Source organism: Eucyclogobius newberryi, unplaced genomic scaffold (genome assembly GCF_026437365.1).
Source record: "Eucyclogobius newberryi isolate DKJ021-1_F unplaced genomic scaffold, fEucNew1.0.hap1 SCAF_21, whole genome shotgun sequence".
NCBI lineage: Eukaryota > Metazoa > Chordata > Actinopteri > Gobiiformes > Gobiidae > Eucyclogobius > Eucyclogobius newberryi.
The window spans coordinates 17,488,293-17,508,712 of NW_027315846.1; the positions used below are offsets into that span (position 1 = coordinate 17,488,293).

The 20,420-nt window shown below is 42.4% G+C and overlaps 1 protein-coding gene across 4 annotated transcripts in view; it reads left to right on the forward strand.

Moving 5' to 3' along the window:
* Positions 1-20,420, forward strand: part of tiam2a (TIAM Rac1 associated GEF 2a) — a 74,433-nt gene that overhangs the window by 17,669 nt on the left and 36,344 nt on the right. For 2 of the 4 annotated variants that reach the window (XM_072457921.1, XM_072457924.1), the window contains 11 exons: positions 71-199; positions 317-423; positions 586-779; positions 858-958; positions 1,039-1,152; positions 1,228-1,384; positions 1,491-1,621; positions 1,703-1,841; positions 1,920-1,955; positions 2,033-2,251; positions 2,334-5,257. In XM_072457921.1, coding sequence (XP_072314022.1) covers positions 71-199; positions 317-423; positions 586-779; positions 858-958; positions 1,039-1,152; positions 1,228-1,384; positions 1,491-1,621; positions 1,703-1,841; positions 1,920-1,955; positions 2,033-2,251; positions 2,334-4,126 — 3,120 coding nt within the window. In that variant the 3' untranslated portion in view covers positions 4,127-5,257. Of the gene's footprint in view, positions 1-70; positions 200-316; positions 424-585; positions 780-857; positions 959-1,038; positions 1,153-1,227; positions 1,385-1,490; positions 1,622-1,702; positions 1,842-1,919; positions 1,956-2,032; positions 2,252-2,333; positions 5,258-20,420 lie in introns of those variants that run through there. The other 2 variants (XM_072457922.1, XM_072457923.1) reach the window with 2 other exon arrangements.

Here is a 20,420-nt window from a genome sequence, read left to right on the forward strand (position 1 = left end):
CTGAACTACAAATAATCAGCATTGCATGTGTATAATTAACCTCAACATGTTGATTGTGTGTTCTCTCCAGGCAATGGGTCATGAAAATCAAGACTCTGTCTTTGGCCAAGACGGCAACATAGTAAATGCTCAGAGCAGCAGCCAGGCCCAGCATTCTGAATCTGAGAAGTTAGACGATTCTATGGATAATCAACAACAGGTATGCAAAGTCAATCTACTTGTGCTTAGTTACTGAATAGTGTTGATTTAACTTGCATTTTATGTTAAATGTTGTTAAATTAAACATAATTCTGTGTTTTTTCCTCCTGTTTTTCAGGACATGGATCTCGATGAGGGTCCAGATGGAATGGAGGAAGAGATTCTAGAGGCAGAAGAGAAGAGGATCAGTACTCGCTCAAGAACACGGTCCCGTTCTCGCTCTCGGTGAGAAGCTTTTGAAAACACTATTGAATTAAAAGTACAAATGTCTGCTTTTGCCTTACACCACAGCGTATATTTGTATAAGCATTTGTAAGCATATTATTGCAATTTATCTAAATGGGGAAAAGAGTAAGACATTTTACATTCTGCTGCCGCTCTTTTAAGATCCCCTAAAAGGAGAAGATCCAGGTCACGCTCAGGCTCTCGAAAGCGCAAACACCGCAGGCGCTCTCGCTCACGCTCCCGGGATCGCAAGAGGAAATCTTCACGCTCTTACTCCAGTGAAAGAAGAGCCAGGGAGAGGGAAAAGGAGAGACAGAAGAAAGGACTGCCTCCTGTTCGGTCCAAGACTCTTAGTGGTAAAAACATGATTTATTCCTGCTTTTACCATTTGATTTGATGTCAGACTTTGATTGACCTTCTCCTTCTGTTTGTAGTGTGTAGCACAACTCTGTGGGTGGGCCAAGTAGATAAGAAAGCAACCCAACAAGACCTTACCAACCTCTTCGAAGAATTTGGTCAGATCGAGTCTATAAATGTAATGGTCTTTCTTTTTCCTTCCAATTGTTCATCATTAAAGCATGTTGTCAATTCTAACCTTTTAATTCTGTTGTGCAGATGATCCCCCCCAGGGGCTGTGCCTACATCTGTATGGTCCACAGGCAGGATGCATACCGCGCTCGCCAAAAGCTCAGCACCGGCTCCTTTAAGATAGGTTCTAAGGTCATTAAGGTACTCTTTATTAAGCATAATGTAAATTCCAGCGCTGAAACAATTCGTTACGTGCATTTTGTTTTTGTGCATTAGATTGCCTGGGCCCTGAACAAAGGTGTAAAGCAGGAGTACAAGCAGTTCTGGGATGTAGACTTGGGCGTTACCTACATACCTTGGGAGAAAGTGAAGCTAGATGATATGGATGGTTTTGCTGAAGGAGGAATTATCGACCAGGAGACTGTAAATGACGGTAAAAGGAAACGCATTCTTCTTTCACTCTGACCTTCGCTGTACTGTTTAATCTTTCTGGATTTAGGATACGTTTCTTTAACTTTGTTCAATGTTGGATTTTACAGAGTGGGAGGCCGCAAAGAATGCAGAAACTGCTAAAGAAAGCGTAACTCAGCCAGTGGCCGTAGACACTACACCTCAAACCAACCCACAGGCCGAGAGCTTCAACCAACAGGTCACAATGATGCCTGTGCAGGTATGTGTGTGTGGGAGGAATATTCCCTAATTGCTCATTGTTTCTAATAAGCAAAAAATGATTCTCACTCTCTGTAAGCAGCTCCCTGTTGCCCCAGCTGTGCCCAGTGCAGTGGGTTTGGTGCCGCCTTCATTTTCGGTGTCAATGGGAATCCCTCCTCCAGGATTTGCCCCACCGCCTTTCTTAAGGGCAGGGTTTAATGCCTCTCAGCCCCCTCCAGGTACTGGATTTCAAATGATTTAATTTCCCTTATTTCAAGAACTGGCTCTCATACAAATACTCTTTTTGTATTATGCAGGGTTTCTACAACCAACACAGGCAACAGCACCCACTTGTATGTACTTTTTATACTAGATTGTTGACCAAAATTGGTTTGAAAATGTGTAATTTATTTTCTCTCTCTTTTCACAGCTCTTGTGCAGCCTTCAGTCAATTCCAGTCAAGATGGTGTTAAAGATTCACCATTTAGTGCATTAATCCCTCCAAGTAGTACTATTCCCGGGAACTACATGCCTTCTGCGATCCCTGGAGCAGGCATGTTTACTCCAATGGGACTTCACACTCAGCAGGCTGCAAATGACAAAGCCCAGTCTGAGGGCATGGATGCAGCTGCAGAGCTCACACTGCAGGGTGAGTCTTACAATGCCAATGATTCACTGCTAAACAAACGTTTTAGCTGTTCTTGACGGTCCGTCCCCTTGTGCTTGTGCAGGTATGCAGAATGCAGTGCGCAGCGGCATGGGTCTCCTGGGCATGCACCCTTCAGCGTCTCTCACTCACCCTGGTCTGTCGGCACAGCGCCTGCCGGGGCTGCTGCCTCTGGATGTACGTCCAAACCTGCTCCCTGGAGCTGGACGCTTCCCCCTCCTCATGCAGCAGGGCCTTCTAGATGGCTCGCTACAGGCCCGGGCCAGAGCCCCTTTCTCTCAGTTGGACCATTTTAACAGAGCTCCCAATCTTAACAATGAAAGTTTATCCAAAACTGAAGAGGAGCCTTCCTCTGGGGCTGACGAGGGAAAAGACCAAGATTATCGTTTCCCCCCGATGGAGAAGCCAAGCACCGGCTTACTGCGAACCCCTCCCCCAGAGCAGCGAGAACCCCTGGGGGGCCCGGGTAGTGGCCGGCCTCCCTTACTGCAGACGCCGGGTGCTCAGCCGACCAGAAACAGCCTCGTGGGCCGGCTGCAGGCTCTAGCGGGCTTCACCCCAGAGACCCGCTGGAGTCAGACCAGAGGGGACTTTGATGAGCGTGATCGCCCCACGCTTGGACAAACCTTCCCCAGTCGATTTGACAACCGTCCCGGAGGGCCACCTGGACCCCCACAGCCCTGGAGTCGTGGAGTTGCTCCTGCTGCCCCTTTTGACAGTGACTTGCACCAAGATTTAGATGAGCGCAGGCGGCCGTGGGACAGACAGAGAGACCGGGATGAGCGGGACTTTGAGTTCCGAAGCGAGATGAACGGAGGTCGCCCCAGTCGGGAGAGGGAGCGGGAGAGGGAGAGAGAGCGTGAACGGGATAGAGATAGGGATAGGGATAGAGACAGAGACAGGGACAGGGACAGGGATAGGGACCGAGGCAGAGAGCGCCCCCGAGAGGCCGAGCGTGAGAGGGACAAAGAGCGTGACAGAGACAGAGGAAACTGGACTCCTCTTCTGCCCCTGCCTACACCGCTGCTTCCAACTCCACCCCTAAATCCAAACCTGGCTCTAAACCCAGGCAAAATGTTAACGCCCCTGAAATTAAACCCTCAGATTCAGTCTCGCTTCCAGTCCCCTTCATTGAACCAGGCCCGGCCCCCACTCTTGGGCCATCAGCCACAACATTTAGTTCCAAATAAATCTCCCCCTCCATCACAGAGCCAGCAGCCTGTGTCAAAGCCTCCAAAAGAGAGAGTAGTCTCCCCAATGCCTCAAACTCAATCTCCTCCCCCACAATCCCCCGTGCTCCCCCAATCCCCCGTGCTCCCCCAATCCCCTGCTCTATCCTCTAAAAACCCAGCTCCTTTGAGTAAGTCTCCAGATTTTGTCCCTTCACCCTCTGAGACCTCACTGCAGACAGATTCACCGGCTCACCCAGTCACCCAGTCCTCACCAACCATGGGCTCTCCAGAACGTCCAGCCCTGGTTCAAAGTTCTCCACCGCCCACAGAGGTAGCATCCAAGGAGCCAACCCAGGAGCCGTCCCTGAACTCGTATGCGACGGGTCTGTTTGAGGAGACCAGCCGTTCTCTGGGAAAAGACAACGTGCAGGAGGAGGACACACAGGAGTCTGCAGGCTCCCCGCCTTCCTGGGAGAATGGACCTGGTCTTGACAGTATCATGGCTGAACCCACACCAGAGCCCACTGCAGACCTCTCCTCTGACTCTGTGCCTCCCCAAAGTGAAGTGGAGCAGGAGAAGCCTGGCTCTCCTGAGGACATTGTGAATAATACAGAGAGTGAGTCCACGGAGGAAGCTGCGAGTCAGCCTGTGCTAGACTCTGTCCCAGACACTGAGGGGACATAATCATCACTCAGTAGGTACAAGATCATTTTGTAAAGCGTTTCTCTTCTTCTCTGTACTCATGTCAACAAACTCCCAGCACCTCCACCACACTGGACATTACAGCAGATGACTAATGACTATTTTAATTCACTGATGCCAGTGTACCTAAATGGAAGGCTCAATAGCATACTAGAAAAATGTATTTTATTTTATTTCTTATCCCACCCATTTTTAATTGACCTAAACTTTAAAGCGTGGTGAATTTTATTGAATAGCCTGCTAATGTTTTAATTGTATATGGGGGAATTAAGCTTTGACCTTCCTATGGAAGAAATGTAGAAATTCTGGCTGCAACAATGGATTGGCTAGACTCCACTCAGTACTTGAACAGAGCGGTTTTAGTGAGTTTCTCTTCTGTACAGTGCTGCTGCAAAGGTCTGCACACGCGCTTGTGGTCTCCACTGGTGTTTTCTTAACTACTTCTACACACAAAAATAATAGTGCAAATGTTAAAATTGGAAAAAAAAAATATGATGTTTTCTTAAAATTGACACACACAATCTATTTCTGATCAAACATAAAAATAAATGACAGGAAATGCAGGAATTGATTGGCAGTATGTGTTGGATTATGGTGCATATTGTTTCAGTCTGAAATAAAGGCTTTGTCTGTTTCAACACACGCTTTAGAACTGTTCTCTGACCCAGGACCACAATTGTGTTCTGGAACCAGTTCATTTGATGTTGCTGCTTAAATGACCATCCACAGAGCACTGTGCGATGCAGCTGTGGGACGTGTAGTCTGTAGTTTCTAAGCGTTTGCTTGGTGACTCTGAAGTCGGGATGTTGTTGGGGTTGTGCCTTTTTGAACAGATGTTCTTCATGATGCTACCCAACAAACAGTACAGTATCACTTCAGACACTGTGTACAGTTCAGATGGATGTGCCTGAGACCTGAGCAGTAAACTGGTCTGCACAGCACTCAGAACAACGCTGTATATCCTCCATCTGTGCATGCAGGCCTGTAGCCATGTCTTAACCTGTTTCTCTTGTACATTTCAATCTTGTAGTGCTTTTACTTTGAGGCATATTAGAAAACCATAGTCTGCTGTTTTCAGTTAAACTTGTGATGAATAAAAAAAAATTGAAGGTGCGTCAGATTTTTTCCATTTCTGGGTGAGTATTACTTAAACTCTTTTTTTATATATATATATATATTTATACATAAGCTAATAACATCAAGATACCCACCTGGTACCTACTATGTAGAAAACAAGGGTATTTGTATAATGCAGGAGCTGACTATCTTTAGCCTTGTAGATCATGTCCCATCCCAGCTTCAACAGCTGGAAGAAGAGCTGACACAGCACACACCAACACCACACTGCACTGCATACCACACTACGCTACACACTACACTGTATACTACACACTACACTGTATACTACACACTACACTGTATACTACACACTACACTGCATACACTGAGCCCAACGCCAGGGAACAACAGCCCTGCCATTTATCCAGTCTGTGCTAGAGTCTGGTGATGCCACCTCAGCACTTTGTTGAAAAGGAGAATGGCACATAGTGGAGTAATGCAGTATTATACAGCAGAATATATGTGTAATGGACACTTGATGTCAATAAAGATTACACACTATTTACTGATACAAAAACACCTAAACCATAGGTTGAAAACATAATAAATTCATACATTCCTAATTACAGTTGCAACCAACATCAACAACATTATAGGGTGTCTTTATGTTCTATACACAGTAATATATGATCAACAGTGCTTGTCTCAGTTTGAGCTCAACCATACAGTGCATGGCTAAAACATGTATCCAAGGTAAATTCGTTGGTACACACAAACCTCAGTCTGGCCTATAGAACAAAGCAGGATTACCCATCTTGCACCACTAATGAGTGCCAATCCCAACGGTATAGAAAGGCCACTCAGTCCACTTCTGCGTCCTGTGTGTTACAGCTCACTTGGCGGACTAGTCAGAACAAATGGTGTCATAGTGAACATGGCGCACTGACTTTTTCCTCCATAGCAACATGTGCTTTGGGATTTAATACAAAGAAGAGTGAGTTTTTGTTTTTTTCCTCTTCATTTTAGGCATTATAGTTTACACTTGAGTTATCCTCTGTTTCAATTCACTGTTTGGCCACTAGAGAGCAGTATATCATTACAGCAGAACAGGCAGACTGGGTGCAGTTAAAAATCTGCAATGCTCACCTCTCTTTACTCTCAGACTAAAGTCTTTGTGCCCTATATCCACATTAAACTCTTTTCTTTGCGGTGCCAGCCCACTCAGTCTAAATTGCTTTTGTAGCTTTTGTCAAATGTATCTATACCTGATTTGTGTGATAAATGGATTTGGGGTCACTCCATGTGAGCTTGGCCTGGTTCCCTCTGTCTTGCATTCTTAATTGATTACATTTATTGATTCTTCTCTCCTAAAAAAATCCCCCATAATAAAAATCAGCTTATCTTCTGTGCGCTGTATAGACGTTTCTCATCCAGATCTCACATTCATAACCTCCATCATCCATCCTGGGCAGAATGCAGTCGTCTGTATCTTGGTTGTTATGGAGGAGAGGGATCCCCTATCTCCCCCTGCACTCACACACTAATTATTCACAACTGTGGGAGTGCACTGCGCTGCTCTCTGCCAGTGCCTCATTGGTGCCGTGTTATCAAGGCCAGCACACACGCTCAGAATGAGAGATGTCCGTGTTGCCTTCACCTAGTGTTGGTCCAGAGTTCTGCCACAGGTCCATCTCTGCACGCCTAAGGACTGCAGACTGAGCAGACTAACTGGCTCACACTGAAGGGTTTAGAATCTCCACATGTGCAGGAATTGAAAGGTAGAAATTATGTAGTGTTAATGCTCTTTTTTTAGGATATATACAATTTGACAGTCCCTCGCATAAGAAAAAAACTACTCAGGACATATACAACAAAGCTTTGTTTCTTCCCATTTCCAACAGAATCCATCAATCTGTTGTACTCCGACTTGTTCTGGAAAAAGATACCCAGTGTAAAGATATTTTAGAAATTCAACTATTTTTCTATCCAATTACCTCCATTTTCATAATCGACCCACATCAGCCTCTTTCTCTAATATTTTATCTGTTTATCGTAAACTTTGTAAGGATTTAAGCCAGGGCTATTCAACAATTTTACTGTTTCAGTCATGATAATATAACAACTGCAAAATTAGATTTTTGTGAAAAATAAATTCCAAACGTCTCTGCAAAATTTCTAATCCAATACTGACCAGAATTCAATTACAACTATTACCAACAACTCTTACGGCAAGTCTGAACCTACATTATCCCAGGATTAAAAAAGGACTAGAACCAGGACTAGATCAATAGAAAAATAAACCATATATTTTGTTATTTGGAAGATGGTCCACAGGCCGGATCAGACCGGTTTAGGCCTTAAGTTGAATAGGCCATCTTTAACCAATAAACCTTTCCCAATTTTTGAACGATGGTGTGATGTGACGCACCACTTCAATTACCTCCTCAAATTGACCAAACAGTCGCTGTCCCACTGTTCAATTTCCTCTTTATTAATTTTAGCAACATGTCATCTTCCTGTCTGCTGTTTCCGTAGCACAATTGCACTTTTATCTCTGTGATGATGGCTCAGGTCTGTTTGCCAAGCTGCTGTTTGCACACTGAGGAGACACGTGCTATCTCTCCTGTACATGCCTTTCAATGTCTACCCTGCTTTACTGACATCAAACATGCTCAGAGATGCTATAATGGGAACACAATACCCAAAATGACAAACCGCTCAATGACTGATGTCTTCAATTAATTTACTAGGCGCCCCAATTACCCAAATGTGTTTACATACCATTATCTGGCCTGACTTCCTGTCTCATTCATTAGACGAGAGCAGATCTTCCTGGCTGCTGCCGTTCCCTCCTCTTGCATTGAAAGTGAAGGGCCAGGGTGGTGCTAGGGTCAAAAGTCACCGCCGTTACCAATGACACTAAAGAGGAGACAAAGCCGTGAGCATTTAGCCTGATTGAGTTGATTCGAGAGAAGATTTTAGTGCTCGCAGGGTGACGAGGGAGCTTATTAAAAGTGGAAACATGAATGAGGTGGTAGTGTTTGTGTAGGATGAAGAGGGATTGCAGCACTGGGACAGGGTGCGGAGCTGGGGGCTATAACTTTGACAATACTTTGAACATGAAGTTTATCAGTGAAGACAGACAAACAATGAAAGGAGGCCCACCACCACTGTCGGTCTCCCAGCAGTGAGGGGGAGACAGACCCACTTTGGTCATGTTGAGGCTGGTACAGCTTCAAGTTGGGTAATGAAAAACCATGAACACACGGTTCTGACAGAGGTGGGTAGAGTGGCTATAAAGTGGAGCTTACTCGAGCACTACTATACAAATATATATGTTTTTTCTAATTCATTTACTCAAGTCAAATCCTAAAGATTTTGGTCAAGTTTTGGCAATGGTGTCCCAATAAAAGGGGACTCAAAGCCTTTCCATGGGTTTAAAGGGGATGGAAGTCTAGCACCGTTGCCATAGCAATTAACAATTCAAAACACATACCTTTTGAATGGAAAAAGGTCCTCAAGATGAATGAAACCCATGGATAGCTACCATGAATGCTTCCAAATCCATATTCCTGTGTTTCAAGTGGTGTAATATTGGGACCGTTCCCACAGCAACGAACAAATCTAAACATTGATGTTCTGTCTTTGGAACGGTCAGTGGTCCTCAAAATGGCCTCCATAATTGGAAAAATCCTATGACTGCCCATATTTTTGTCTAATGATATTACCTTTCAGTCACTGGATCTAGTGCCACAAGAAAATTATCAAAACAAAAACCTTGAGAAGCTGTAGTTCCAAAAAGCAGTACATCAATGACAAAAACAGAATAAAATGTGAAGCCATAATTGTGAACTGGATCGCACGATTTATTCATTATAAATTATGTTAAAATACCACCTTGTCTCATTATTGTGGAAATTGTGTCTCGTCCCAGCCTGACTACAGCGTATTCAAAAACTCATTCTATTAGTTACAGTCTCTTGAATTTCAATGAGGAACGACTCCAAGGAATTGTGTGCGTCTTAAATGAGACAAACTTTGTCTCAACACAGATATGTTTGTGCCAGTATGTTTTACCACAGGCCGTAGCCTATATTAATACAACATTTGACTCCCATCATGGTCTAGTGGAAACATAAACAGACGGGTTGCTTTATTAACTGCTGTAACCAAATTGTAGCACATCAAGTCTATCATTATGGACATATTAAAGAGTGATATTGAAGCTTGACTCAGCTCTTCCTGCACTTATCACACCTGTTTTATCCAGCGCTACAGTCGACCTCATTGTTCCCGATGTGTTTGCATTTTCCCACATAAGAGGACCACGTTTACCCGGTCCCAACACCTGCTCTGCGTGCGAGCCGCAGCAGCACGTAGTAATTATCTCTGAAGGCCGCCTCTTGTCTACCTGTGTGAAGAATATGAGTGAGGAAGACTGGGAGCACTGGAGACAGACAAATAAGGGATACTGAATCATCTATGTCAAACAAAGGGAAACAGATTAGTTTTGTAGTAAATTACATTTTGTAGTAAATTACATGAGTTCAACACAAGACACGTGTCACAGGGCTCTGAGAGGATTTTTGTTTTGCATTTTACAGTATTGGTCAGATACTGGGCATTTCAAATTATTATTTTTGTTGTATTTTTACACAAATTAACACATTTCAATGACTGAGCTAAATAAGGTCAATGTGTTGTACTTGAATGATCATATTTAGTGTAATGCTGCCGGTATCAAAAGGTTTAATAGTTCAAACCAATTACATTTTTGCTTGTTTTCTTGTAAATTGAACAGGAAAAACATTGTCAACGTGCTGCTGGCCATTCACATTTGGACATTTAACAGTAATTGAAGTATGTACACAGTGAACTTGTGCTATCTGCAGCACTTAATATCTCATCTAATGGAGAATATACAATACGCCTCTGTAGTGTAATTATAAAGCTTTTCTTTTGTAGTCTCCTGCACTTATAAACCATGCACATAGACCCAGTATCATGCACATCGACCCTCCCTCCTGCTGTCCTCCAATCTGTCCAGTCCACTTCACTTTGTCACCAGCCCCTCTGCGGGTTCCCTTGACACCCCACTGATTGGGATTAAACATTCATGATCATGTTTATTAATGACCAGCAGGCTTAAGGGAGCTGAAACGATGATCTTTGCCTTCCCACTATGGACACATACAGTTTTGGGCTTACAAAGAGTGGATTTCCTCTCTCACAGGATTGGTTATCATGATAGTCCCAGAGGTGGAGGGAGGTTAGGCCGAAGAGCGCGCTGGGAACATCAGTGACAGGCCGCCCTAGAAGAGAATCCTCACTGACAGAGAAGAGGTCCCACAGGGGCTGATAGAGGTGGAGTGTATGGCCAACACAGGATGTAGAGGTTTTGGGACATGAAGTATAAGAAATAGATATCAGCCATAAACTAAAGTAGAGATGAAGGAGGGTGTGGAGGGAAAACAATGCTAAACAATTTGCATTATTAAGACATAATTGTAAAGAAAGGGCAACAGATACAATACATACAGCAAAGTATGTACAAGGTACATAGATCTAGGGCTGTGTAATAACGCCTGTTACAATAATTACCATGGACTTATCATTCAATAATAGTAGTTGGAAAAATATTATTTGAGTCTCAATATTTATTGTGTGTGTATATAGACGTTTTTTTGTTCTACATTCAGATTTGAGCCGTGGAGGGATACAAAATATACATTTTAAGACTAATTACAGATACTAACTTACTACTTAAGTGTTTAATTCTGCTTTAGTCCCTCTGGTAACTTATAAAAAGTCACTTTCATCAACTTTGAGACCCTCGAGGATCCCTACTTTCAAAATCCACATCAAATAATAGTTTTTTTCTACTTTCAAAACTTTAATCCTACTTTACTCATAACTGTGCAAACTTCATCAATATGATTTCTATTTCTTACTTTATTAGACCATAAAGCCTTAAAAGTAATAATAAAAAGAACAAATATGTCCCTACATAAAAGAGTAGACTTGAAAACTTGCCTGGTATATGTCAATCATTCTTTTGTACTGTGTTGTGAATGGGAGAGGTTTATGTACAAAAACACCGTGTTTCTCCATTTGACTTCTATTATAAATATTGTCTGAGAGTCCCACGCAGAAATGGTCCCCCTGTGGCTGTCCCCCTGTGACAGTCCCCCTGTGGCTGTCCCCCTGTGACAGTCCCCCTGTGGCTATTCCCCTGTGACTGTCCCCCTGTGGCTGTCCCCCTGTGACAGTCCCCCTGTGGCTATCCCCCTGTGACTGTCCCCTGTGGCTGTCCCCCTGTGACTGTCCCTCTGTGACTGTCCCCCTGTGGCTGTCCCCCTGTGGCTGTCCCTGTGACTGTCCCCCTGTGGCTTTCCCCCTGTGGCTTTCCCCCTGTGGCTTTCCCCCTGTGGCTGTCCCCCTGTGACTGTCCCCCTGTGGCTGTCCCCCTGTGGCTTTCCCCCTGTGGCTTTCCCCCTGTGGCTGTCCCCTGTGACTGTGTCCCCCTGTGACTGTCCCCCTGTGGCTTTCCCCCAGTGGCTGTCCCCCTGTGACTGTCCCCCTGTGACTGTCCCCCTGTGACTGTCCCCCTGTGGCTTTCCCCCTGTGGCTGTCCCCCTGTGACTGTCCCCCTGTGGCTGTCCCCCTGTGGCTGTCCCCCTGTGGCTTTCCCCCTGTGGCTGTCCCTGTGACTGTCCCCCTGTGGCTTTCCCCCAGTGGCTGTCCCCCTGTGACTGTCCCCCTGTGACTGTCCCCCTGTGACTGTCCCCCTGTGGCTGTCCCCCTGTGGCTGTCCCCCTGTGGCCCCTGTGTGAACCCATAACCGTTCAGGGATGAGAGTCAAAACAAGTGGACCTCAAAGATCAACATTAATCGTCACAAAGGTGGCTGATATTTTTGGGTGTTTCAAAGTGTAAATAAAGATGAAGGACTGCCCTAGTCATTGAGCTGCCATTTTTGGGGTTCGGAAATTAGTAGAAGCTTTAAAAAAGAGGAGGCTCTTGAGGCTGTTATGCAGCTGATCAAAGAAAATTGGATGAAGAGGAGGATTTGAGCTCAAATTATGGAGAAACCAAAGGAGATCACAGCATTAGTATGGACAAGGTGTCGGATGAGGAAATGGATAAGTTGGAGGCAGAGAAAGAGGAGGAGAGCGACTAGTAGAGCGCAAAGTGAGGTCAAAGAGGAGAAGTAGAGCAAAAAGCCGCAGGAAATAAAGGAGTGCAACAATTAGGAGGTCAGTGAGGAAGACAAAGAGAAAGAGTGAAGTGGAGGACTATGGAGAAAAGAACAATGAAGAGGAGGAAAATAGTGGAAGAAGAGGATGTCACAAGGGACATCATCATCAGAACAGCCAACCATTCACGCCCCATCTACTCTAATCCAGGGCATAAGGTTCAACCCGAGTTAGTTCCCCTTGGCTGGTGTGGGTCTCATGTTTGTTCCACCTTTTTGTCTCCACAAAGGTCAGCTTCTTTCTGAAGATTTCCTCTGCCCGGCATGTGGAGATAAAGGGCTGGTGGATGGTGACTTTATCACTCTCGGGTCATGTTTTTGCCCTGATTGACCTCTATCCTATGATCTGCCCCTGTTTGATGTGTACTTGTAGTTTTAGTTTCATTTTCAAGTTTATAGCTTGAGCTCTCATCCTCCACTTCATCTTGGCTGCTGAGCTCCTTTTTGATCACTTCTTCTAGTATTTTTCTTACTCAAAATAGCTGCTGTGAATATGACCAGAGAAGTTCAACCAAAAGGCATTTGTCTTTATTTACACTTTGATACATCCCGATAAAATCCCAAAGAATCTCCCAAAATGCAACTGCAGTGATCAATATTTTATAAAAGTGGTTCAGGCTCTGGTGACTCAACTACAGATGATGCACATGGGGAGTGAAAGCTGGCCAGCCTGGGCTTATCCAACAGACACGCCATCAGACCAACCATTCTAAAGGAGTTAGAAAAACAAAGTTATGTTACACACGATCAGTTAAAGTGGCTGAAGCTATTGTTCCAAACTTAATTTTGATGCTAAATAAAAGGTGCTGAACTCAACAATGATAATTATTTAAAGAATGGAATAGAATGGAATTTTCCCAAACAAAATAATATTTGTTTACCTTGTAGTCTTGACCAAGTTCCATTGTAGATCATAACCATTATATAACAATTCAGGAATATTGTTGTATTTAATTTCAATACTAATTTTCAATTGTGCTCGCTGACTGTGTAGTGGTTTAAACTTGAATGCATGGCACATTATGTGGTTGTTATCACCTCGGTGTTTCCAGGTCTCAACCACTTGCCAAATGTCTCTACCCACTCTCTCCCATTTCATGTTACAGCTGACCTTTTAAATAAAGCCTGGCAAAAGAATATCTGGGTTTCCATGTTTTGAATAGGACTAATATAAACCTATACTACTTTTTTAATGAATTCAAACATACCAATCATTTTCGATGTAAATTTTCTTCCATCTCCGTCTTCCTTGTTGGCCTTAGATACAGAAGCGCACATGTTTTGCCCCGAGGCACATATATTTGACAGAGGAGTGATGAGACGGCCGGCGCTGATGCTGCACTCCTCACAGCCCTGTCTGCTTGCTCCTGCCCTCTCCTCTGTCCTCATTATCCTACCACTGCGTCTCCACTCTCCTATTAGCTTTTCATTCAGTCCTTTGAGTCGTACCACAGGCTTCATTTTCAGTGTCACCTCTGTGCGGGGCATTTTTCATTCACCAGTGAGAGAGGCAAAACGTGGCTTGTTCTGTCACTGATGCTAGTTTCTGTGGGGCTTGCATGACATTCATAATAAAATAACATTGTTTTAGGTTTGTCAAGAATATGTGTGGGACCAAATTTGAAAAAGACTCACTACAAAGGAATTGCTGGGGTTTAAAATGTATTGGTAGAGAGCTTAGGTATAGCACAGTGTTTAATGTACTGCACAGACATTATTTTAGGCTAAATTGAATACATGGGATTGAATTTATACTTTTTACTTTGTGCCTTTACTGGCCCCTAGTGGTTGGAGATGGCACTTAGCTTGCAATTGTATGACATCTTTATAAATACTTGTTTTGTTGACCCACCCTGGAATGTTGTTATTAAAGCAACAAAGGTCATAATATCTAACAGTGAATAGACATTCTTTGGAATAACCTGCACGGGTCAGAGGTCAGGGAGGACGTGGCAAGGACATTTGTCTTTTCTCCCAACAGAAATGTGACCTGCCCCCCTAGAGTGTCCTTCTCTGGTTTGGAGGGCCACAAGGACAGTAAACAAGGACGCTAGGAAACATGGAAAGTCTTGACTTAAAGACTACGAAAAGACCATGAGGGAGAAAAAGAAGCGTGGAATAAAACACACCAAGTGACCTTGAAAACAGGCTGTACTGTGCAGTCAATACTATTATAGAAGAAAGCATTAGACATGAAAGCACCATTCATCAGTTCATCTGTGTAATTACAAGTCAAACTGCAGGCTGTGCATCCAGTGTAGCAATTAGTGGTGTGTGTCAGCTGTAAAAGTGGTTTATCAATCCTTTTTATTAAGAGCTTTTAACCCAACAAGGAGGGCCATAATAAAAAGAGCCAGAGATGACTAAATTAAATATAAATCGTAGGATATAATATAACATTTCACAAGCTATCTGTTAGAATCTAATGTAGTCTTTTTTGTAGATCAAAAGTCAAAATCTTTTGTCTCTAGACTGTAATAATAATAATACATGCATTAAATATACATTTCAAATCCTCTTGATATAAGTCTTTAAAATGACTTCAATTATTAATTATGTATAATTTTGGTTGAAAATGCAGCCAGCCGCAGTTCGAATCCCGGCTCGGACAGTTTACTGCATGTCCTCCCTTCTCTCATCCCCATTTCACGCTAAGAGATAAGATATTCCTTTATTGTCCCACATGGGGAAATTTCATTGGTGCAACGCAGGTAGATACAGAGGCAAATACAGAAGAACAGATCACTTATAGGAAGTCTGAAAAACACTTTCAGTAGAAGATTTCCTATAAATAAATAAAAACTCCCATAGACAAATAAATAAATAAATACCATTTCATGTGATCACGACAGTAATTGCACATGAATATGTGTCACGACAGCACATAGATTGCACATGAATTTCACAGTAATTGCACATGAATTGCACATGAATTCCAACAGCAATTGCACCTATGACAAAATTGCACATGGTTAGGTCAGTATTGCGAGTGTTCAGTACTAACAGTTTTTGTTATAAAGTCTGACAGCAGCAGGAAGGAAAGACCTACGGAACCTTTCCTTCACACATCGAGGGTGGATCAGTCTCTCACTGAAGCTGCTCTCCAGAGCGGACAGAGTGTCCTGCAGGGGGTGACACTCATGGTCTAAGCTGTCCTGTCTAAAAAAGCCTGCGGGTCAAATAATCCTTAAGAAATAAAGAAAATGCAGCATTTTTCTACATGTCTTAAATAAAACTGATGCCAGTTGATGCCTTGATTTTATTGTGAAGCACTTTTGTCACATTGAGTGTTGTAACGGGCTCTATAAATAAAGGTTGATTGATTGATTGATAGATGGTTTATGAATGACGGCATCCGTAGCAATACATATGCCTCTTTCAGTCACAGAGACATCAGAGCAGAACTAATCCACTTTCACAGCCCAAATAAAAGGTCCCACATGCACACTGCTATTAGTTATGAATAGATTGATAAATAACGACTGATGCATGAGCATATGGCAGAATGAGACAGTTTAACAAGCACATACAGTACAACATCTGAAAAATCTAAAAGAAAGATGTATATTCTTCTGGACCTCATGTAAATCACCGCAACATCACATAATAACATTGGTGTGCTTTTGTTTTTGTTTGTTTGTTTTTTTAAGATTTGCTACAAGTTATTTGGATTATACATGCAAATAGAAAACGGCACTACTTCCTTTTAGTAAAATAAAATACAACTGAACAGTCAAGCCACCATTCCCTTTACTCACCTAAACCAGAGCAGACATACACTTTAGTTACCATGTGTTACATCTTTAGGTGATGATTTTGTGGGAAAACCTCGAGGACTCGGCATGTTTCTAATTAGGAAAGTCAAAACGAGCAGATTTTAACAAGGCAATTTAAACTACTTCCTATAAAGCGTTTAGGACTTAATAAATGTGGGAATGTCAACACTAACAACACTAATTGTGCGGTAATTTGTTCCTGTTAATTCTTTGACAACAGCAAAAACAATGTTACACTTTGGTTGATTTTAAATACAGGTCAATTTTTTTTTTTTCTCTTTTTCCAGATTGTAATTGAAGATACAAGAATGCGCTTTAGTACAAATCACATTATACACTTAACAAAATAGCAGCATTCAAACTAATTAGAATCAGCCATTGCTACTTTGCCCATAGGGAAGGCAGTCTTTGTGTTGTGTTGTGTGTTTGTCACCTTGTGCCAGACAGTAGATGTTAGTAGTAATTTGAACTTGTGATAACTCGGTCAGGTGTTTCCTATTCCCAGGGCCTTTCGTGCCAACAACTTCTGAGAAAAAAAACCCTACAAAAGCAGCTTTGTTCCCTACAGTAAACAAGTCCCACTTGTGTTCTAATTTTATTATACAGCAATCCAGCTTAACATTAAGACCACCTGCCTAGTCATGGTTGTCACGTTTTATGTTGTTATGTTTGTAACTTCAGCCACAGTTGCTTATCACACAGCTCAGGTCAGTCTCCATCACATGGGTCACCACTGTCAAGCCCTTCTACTGCCCAGTGGTCCAGCCATTACAATTTAGCCTCTTGTCAAGCCCTCTCCAATCTGCTTCCTGCTCTTTTCTACTTCTAATACATCTTTTTTTTAAGACCACACATGGACCTGTCCACTTGTGGTCCAGTTATTATATTTGTCCGTTTGGAAACAGACTTGACTCAGAGTCCTTATGCACTGGAGTGAGAGGAGGTGAATACAGTGTTAACAAAGCTTTGGAGAAACACTGTGGATTTATTGAGAACCAGCAAAACCAAAACATACAATGCAATAATAATAAAATAAAATGAAAAACGAATTGAATTGCTTGGGTTATTTTGAAACCAAACACACAATTTTGACATAGTAATTTACCTTCAGATATGCATTTGTCTGTGTCCTTGAAGGGCTGCAGAGAGCCGGGCTTGTCAGAGCTGTTTTGGGTGTGAGGTGGGGTCCTCCCTGGATAATCACTGGTTCAGCACAAAGCCAAGACAATTACAGACAACTCTTGACAGAACCAACAATATCCACTTTACACATTTTCTATGTCTATAAAGAGGTATAAAAATACTATTTACATATGTACAACCAGAATCCCAATGGTGTGCTGCTGCAGCTCATATTGCACTCCTTGGCTTCATTGATTTCTCATTAGTTAAACCTGCCTGGCTCGATTAAAAGCTCTCACTGAAAGGATGCATTTCCCCCTCACCTCCTCCTCCCCCAGCTCAGGCTTATCCAAGTGTTAATGCAGACACCCTTTGTCTGTTGTACTTTGAAGTTACAAGCCCTTTTTAGGAACAAGTAAGGGATTGTTACAAGTGGTTTTGAATTCACCATTTCAACCCAACCCCTGTCCACTCAAAACATCTCATTTCTTGTGTTGTCTGGCACACGGGCTTCCTTCTAGACAACCACAAAGAAGCACCGCGATGAGCTTTTGAAACGACCTGACAAATGAGAGGAGTAATTACAGATTGAGAGAAGGTTCACAGCTCAGCAGTTCATACGGTGGAAATAATGGTCATATCACATGATGTAGAATGGGAGAGGTGAGAGAAGCACTTAGCAGGGACATCCCTTGGTGCAGGGTAGACCATTGTGAAGCCCTATTATTACTACAGAACAAAGCACTGACGAGTATGGTATATGACTGGACCAGAGGTGAGGGAATTCTCATTACAGAAGCTAGATTTGAAGACAAGGTGTTGAAATGTTAAAATGATGTTTATGGTTATGCCAGCCCACCTGTCAATTAGTTTATCACACTTGTATGATGGGTTAGGGTTAAGGTCATTTATGTTGCCATTTTAGAATACCATTATCGAGGATTGTGGGCGAAGTGGGCTAAAGGCAAAATATAATAGGCAAAATTGTGACTGTGTTTTTAGAAATCGGAGCAAATTGACATATTATGACACAGAAGAAGAGGTGTAATAAAAAGCTATCATATTTGCATGTTTAACGTTGGCAATATAAAAAAAAACAAACATGTGATACTGATTCTGTTTTAGAAGAAATGACTCTAATGTCTGTTGGTTTGAGCCTTCATATTGCTGGTTCTGCTGAGTGTCTGGGAGGGGTCCTGCTGGTGCAGTAGGTGGCCGGATATCTCTCAGAGCCAATTATGAGTAATGAGATGCGGAGTGACCAGAGCTCTCCTGCTGGACGGCACACATGGGCTGGAAATAACATACAATCCAATAACAGAAATAGTGGAGAAATGTGTGCACACCAAAGTGGAGCAACGTAGAAACAACCTCCAGAAATCATAGTCATGAAAATAACCAAAAGTAAGAATTTAGAATTGATAGGCTTTATGATTTTAAACATATATATCACCATGAAATGACAAGTGGGGAAAAAAACGACACACACAGTAATCTATGTCTACAATATCATTTACAAAACCAGTATTTAGATATTTACCTTATTTATGATTGCAACAAGTGGCTTTCACTATGTCGTCCTGAGTGGGCTCTAATACAACACTTAAAATGGATAAGCTAAATTTAGCCTGTTTATTGCCTCTTGACTTTGTTAGAGCCTTGGTGTACTGTAAATTCCACATGGTCAGCCCAGGAGAATTAGTTATCTGAAAGTACCATCAAGTTATCTATAAATAGTAAGCATGTAGGGTAATAAAACCTGCTACATGATGCAAAAACACATGGTCAGATTATTCAACAGCATGGTTATGTTTAGGCCAAAGCTGTAAAAACCCCTGTTATTGAAGTTTATAATTGCTGTATTTTTCGCACCAGCCCAAAAACGCATAATAGAGAGGAAAAAAAACTCATATAAGTTGCACTGGAGTATGAAATAAGGTTGTAAGTGTGAAAATAACAAATAATATCACATATAAGTTGCTTCGGAGTATAAGTATATAAGTATAAATATAAGTATAAGTCGCACCCCGACTTATAGTCCGGAAAATACGGGTAGTGAGTCCATGTTTGTTTTTTTAGGTTTTTATATATTTTGTGTACTTGAAATGTTGTTGACTCTTCTCCATTTCTGAGGACTTTGAGTGTCAGCGTTTATATGCCCTGACTGGTAATAACATGTTTCGACTATAACAAATAAAACTAGATAATGTGCAATGGCTAAAACCATTGCGAGTGTCTGCATTATTGCGTAAAAGTACTACATGTTGTTGTTGTTGTTGTTGTTGTTTTATGGCGGTTGGCATCCAATTGTTGCATTACCGCCAGACTTTATTCCTCAGACTTTTCGTAGTCCGTAAAAGTACTCCTTCCATTGCTTTGGTGTTACAAAGCCCATGAGGTCATGATATGTCTTTGTGACTAGAATAGTTGTTGTTGTTGTTGTTTCAGAGACCAACCGAGGAATAAAGTCTGGCGGTAATGCAACACTCGGATGCCAACCGCCATAAAACAACAACAACAACAACAACAACAACAACAACAACAACCGGCTTTATTCCAGGGAGACTCTTCTTCATCTTCCTCTCCTTCTTTGACGTTCGGTGCTTCCACCGTACAGCTTTTTACATGTGTGTAGTAAAGACTTTATTCTTGTTATGCTCGAGCCATGGAATGGAATGTTCATTTCAAGGAACGCTCGAGTCTGTTCTAACGTGCTTTGAACTCATGGGCTTTGAAACACAGAATAAGATTAAAGTCTGAAGATTAAAGTCTGGGACTACGACGACAGAGTCTGAGGACTACGACAAAGTCTGAGGAATAAAGTCTGGCGGTAATGCAACACTTGGATGCCAACCGCCATAAAACAACAACAACAACAACAACAACAACAAGATTAAAGTCTGAAGAACAAAGTCTGAAGAATAAATTCTAAAGAATAAAGTTGTTGTTGTTGTTGTTGTTGTTGTTGTTGTTGTTGTTGTTGTTGTTGTTGTTGTTGTTGTTGTTGTTGTTGTTGTTTTATGGCGGTTGGCATCCAATTGTTGCATTACCGCCAGACTTTGTTG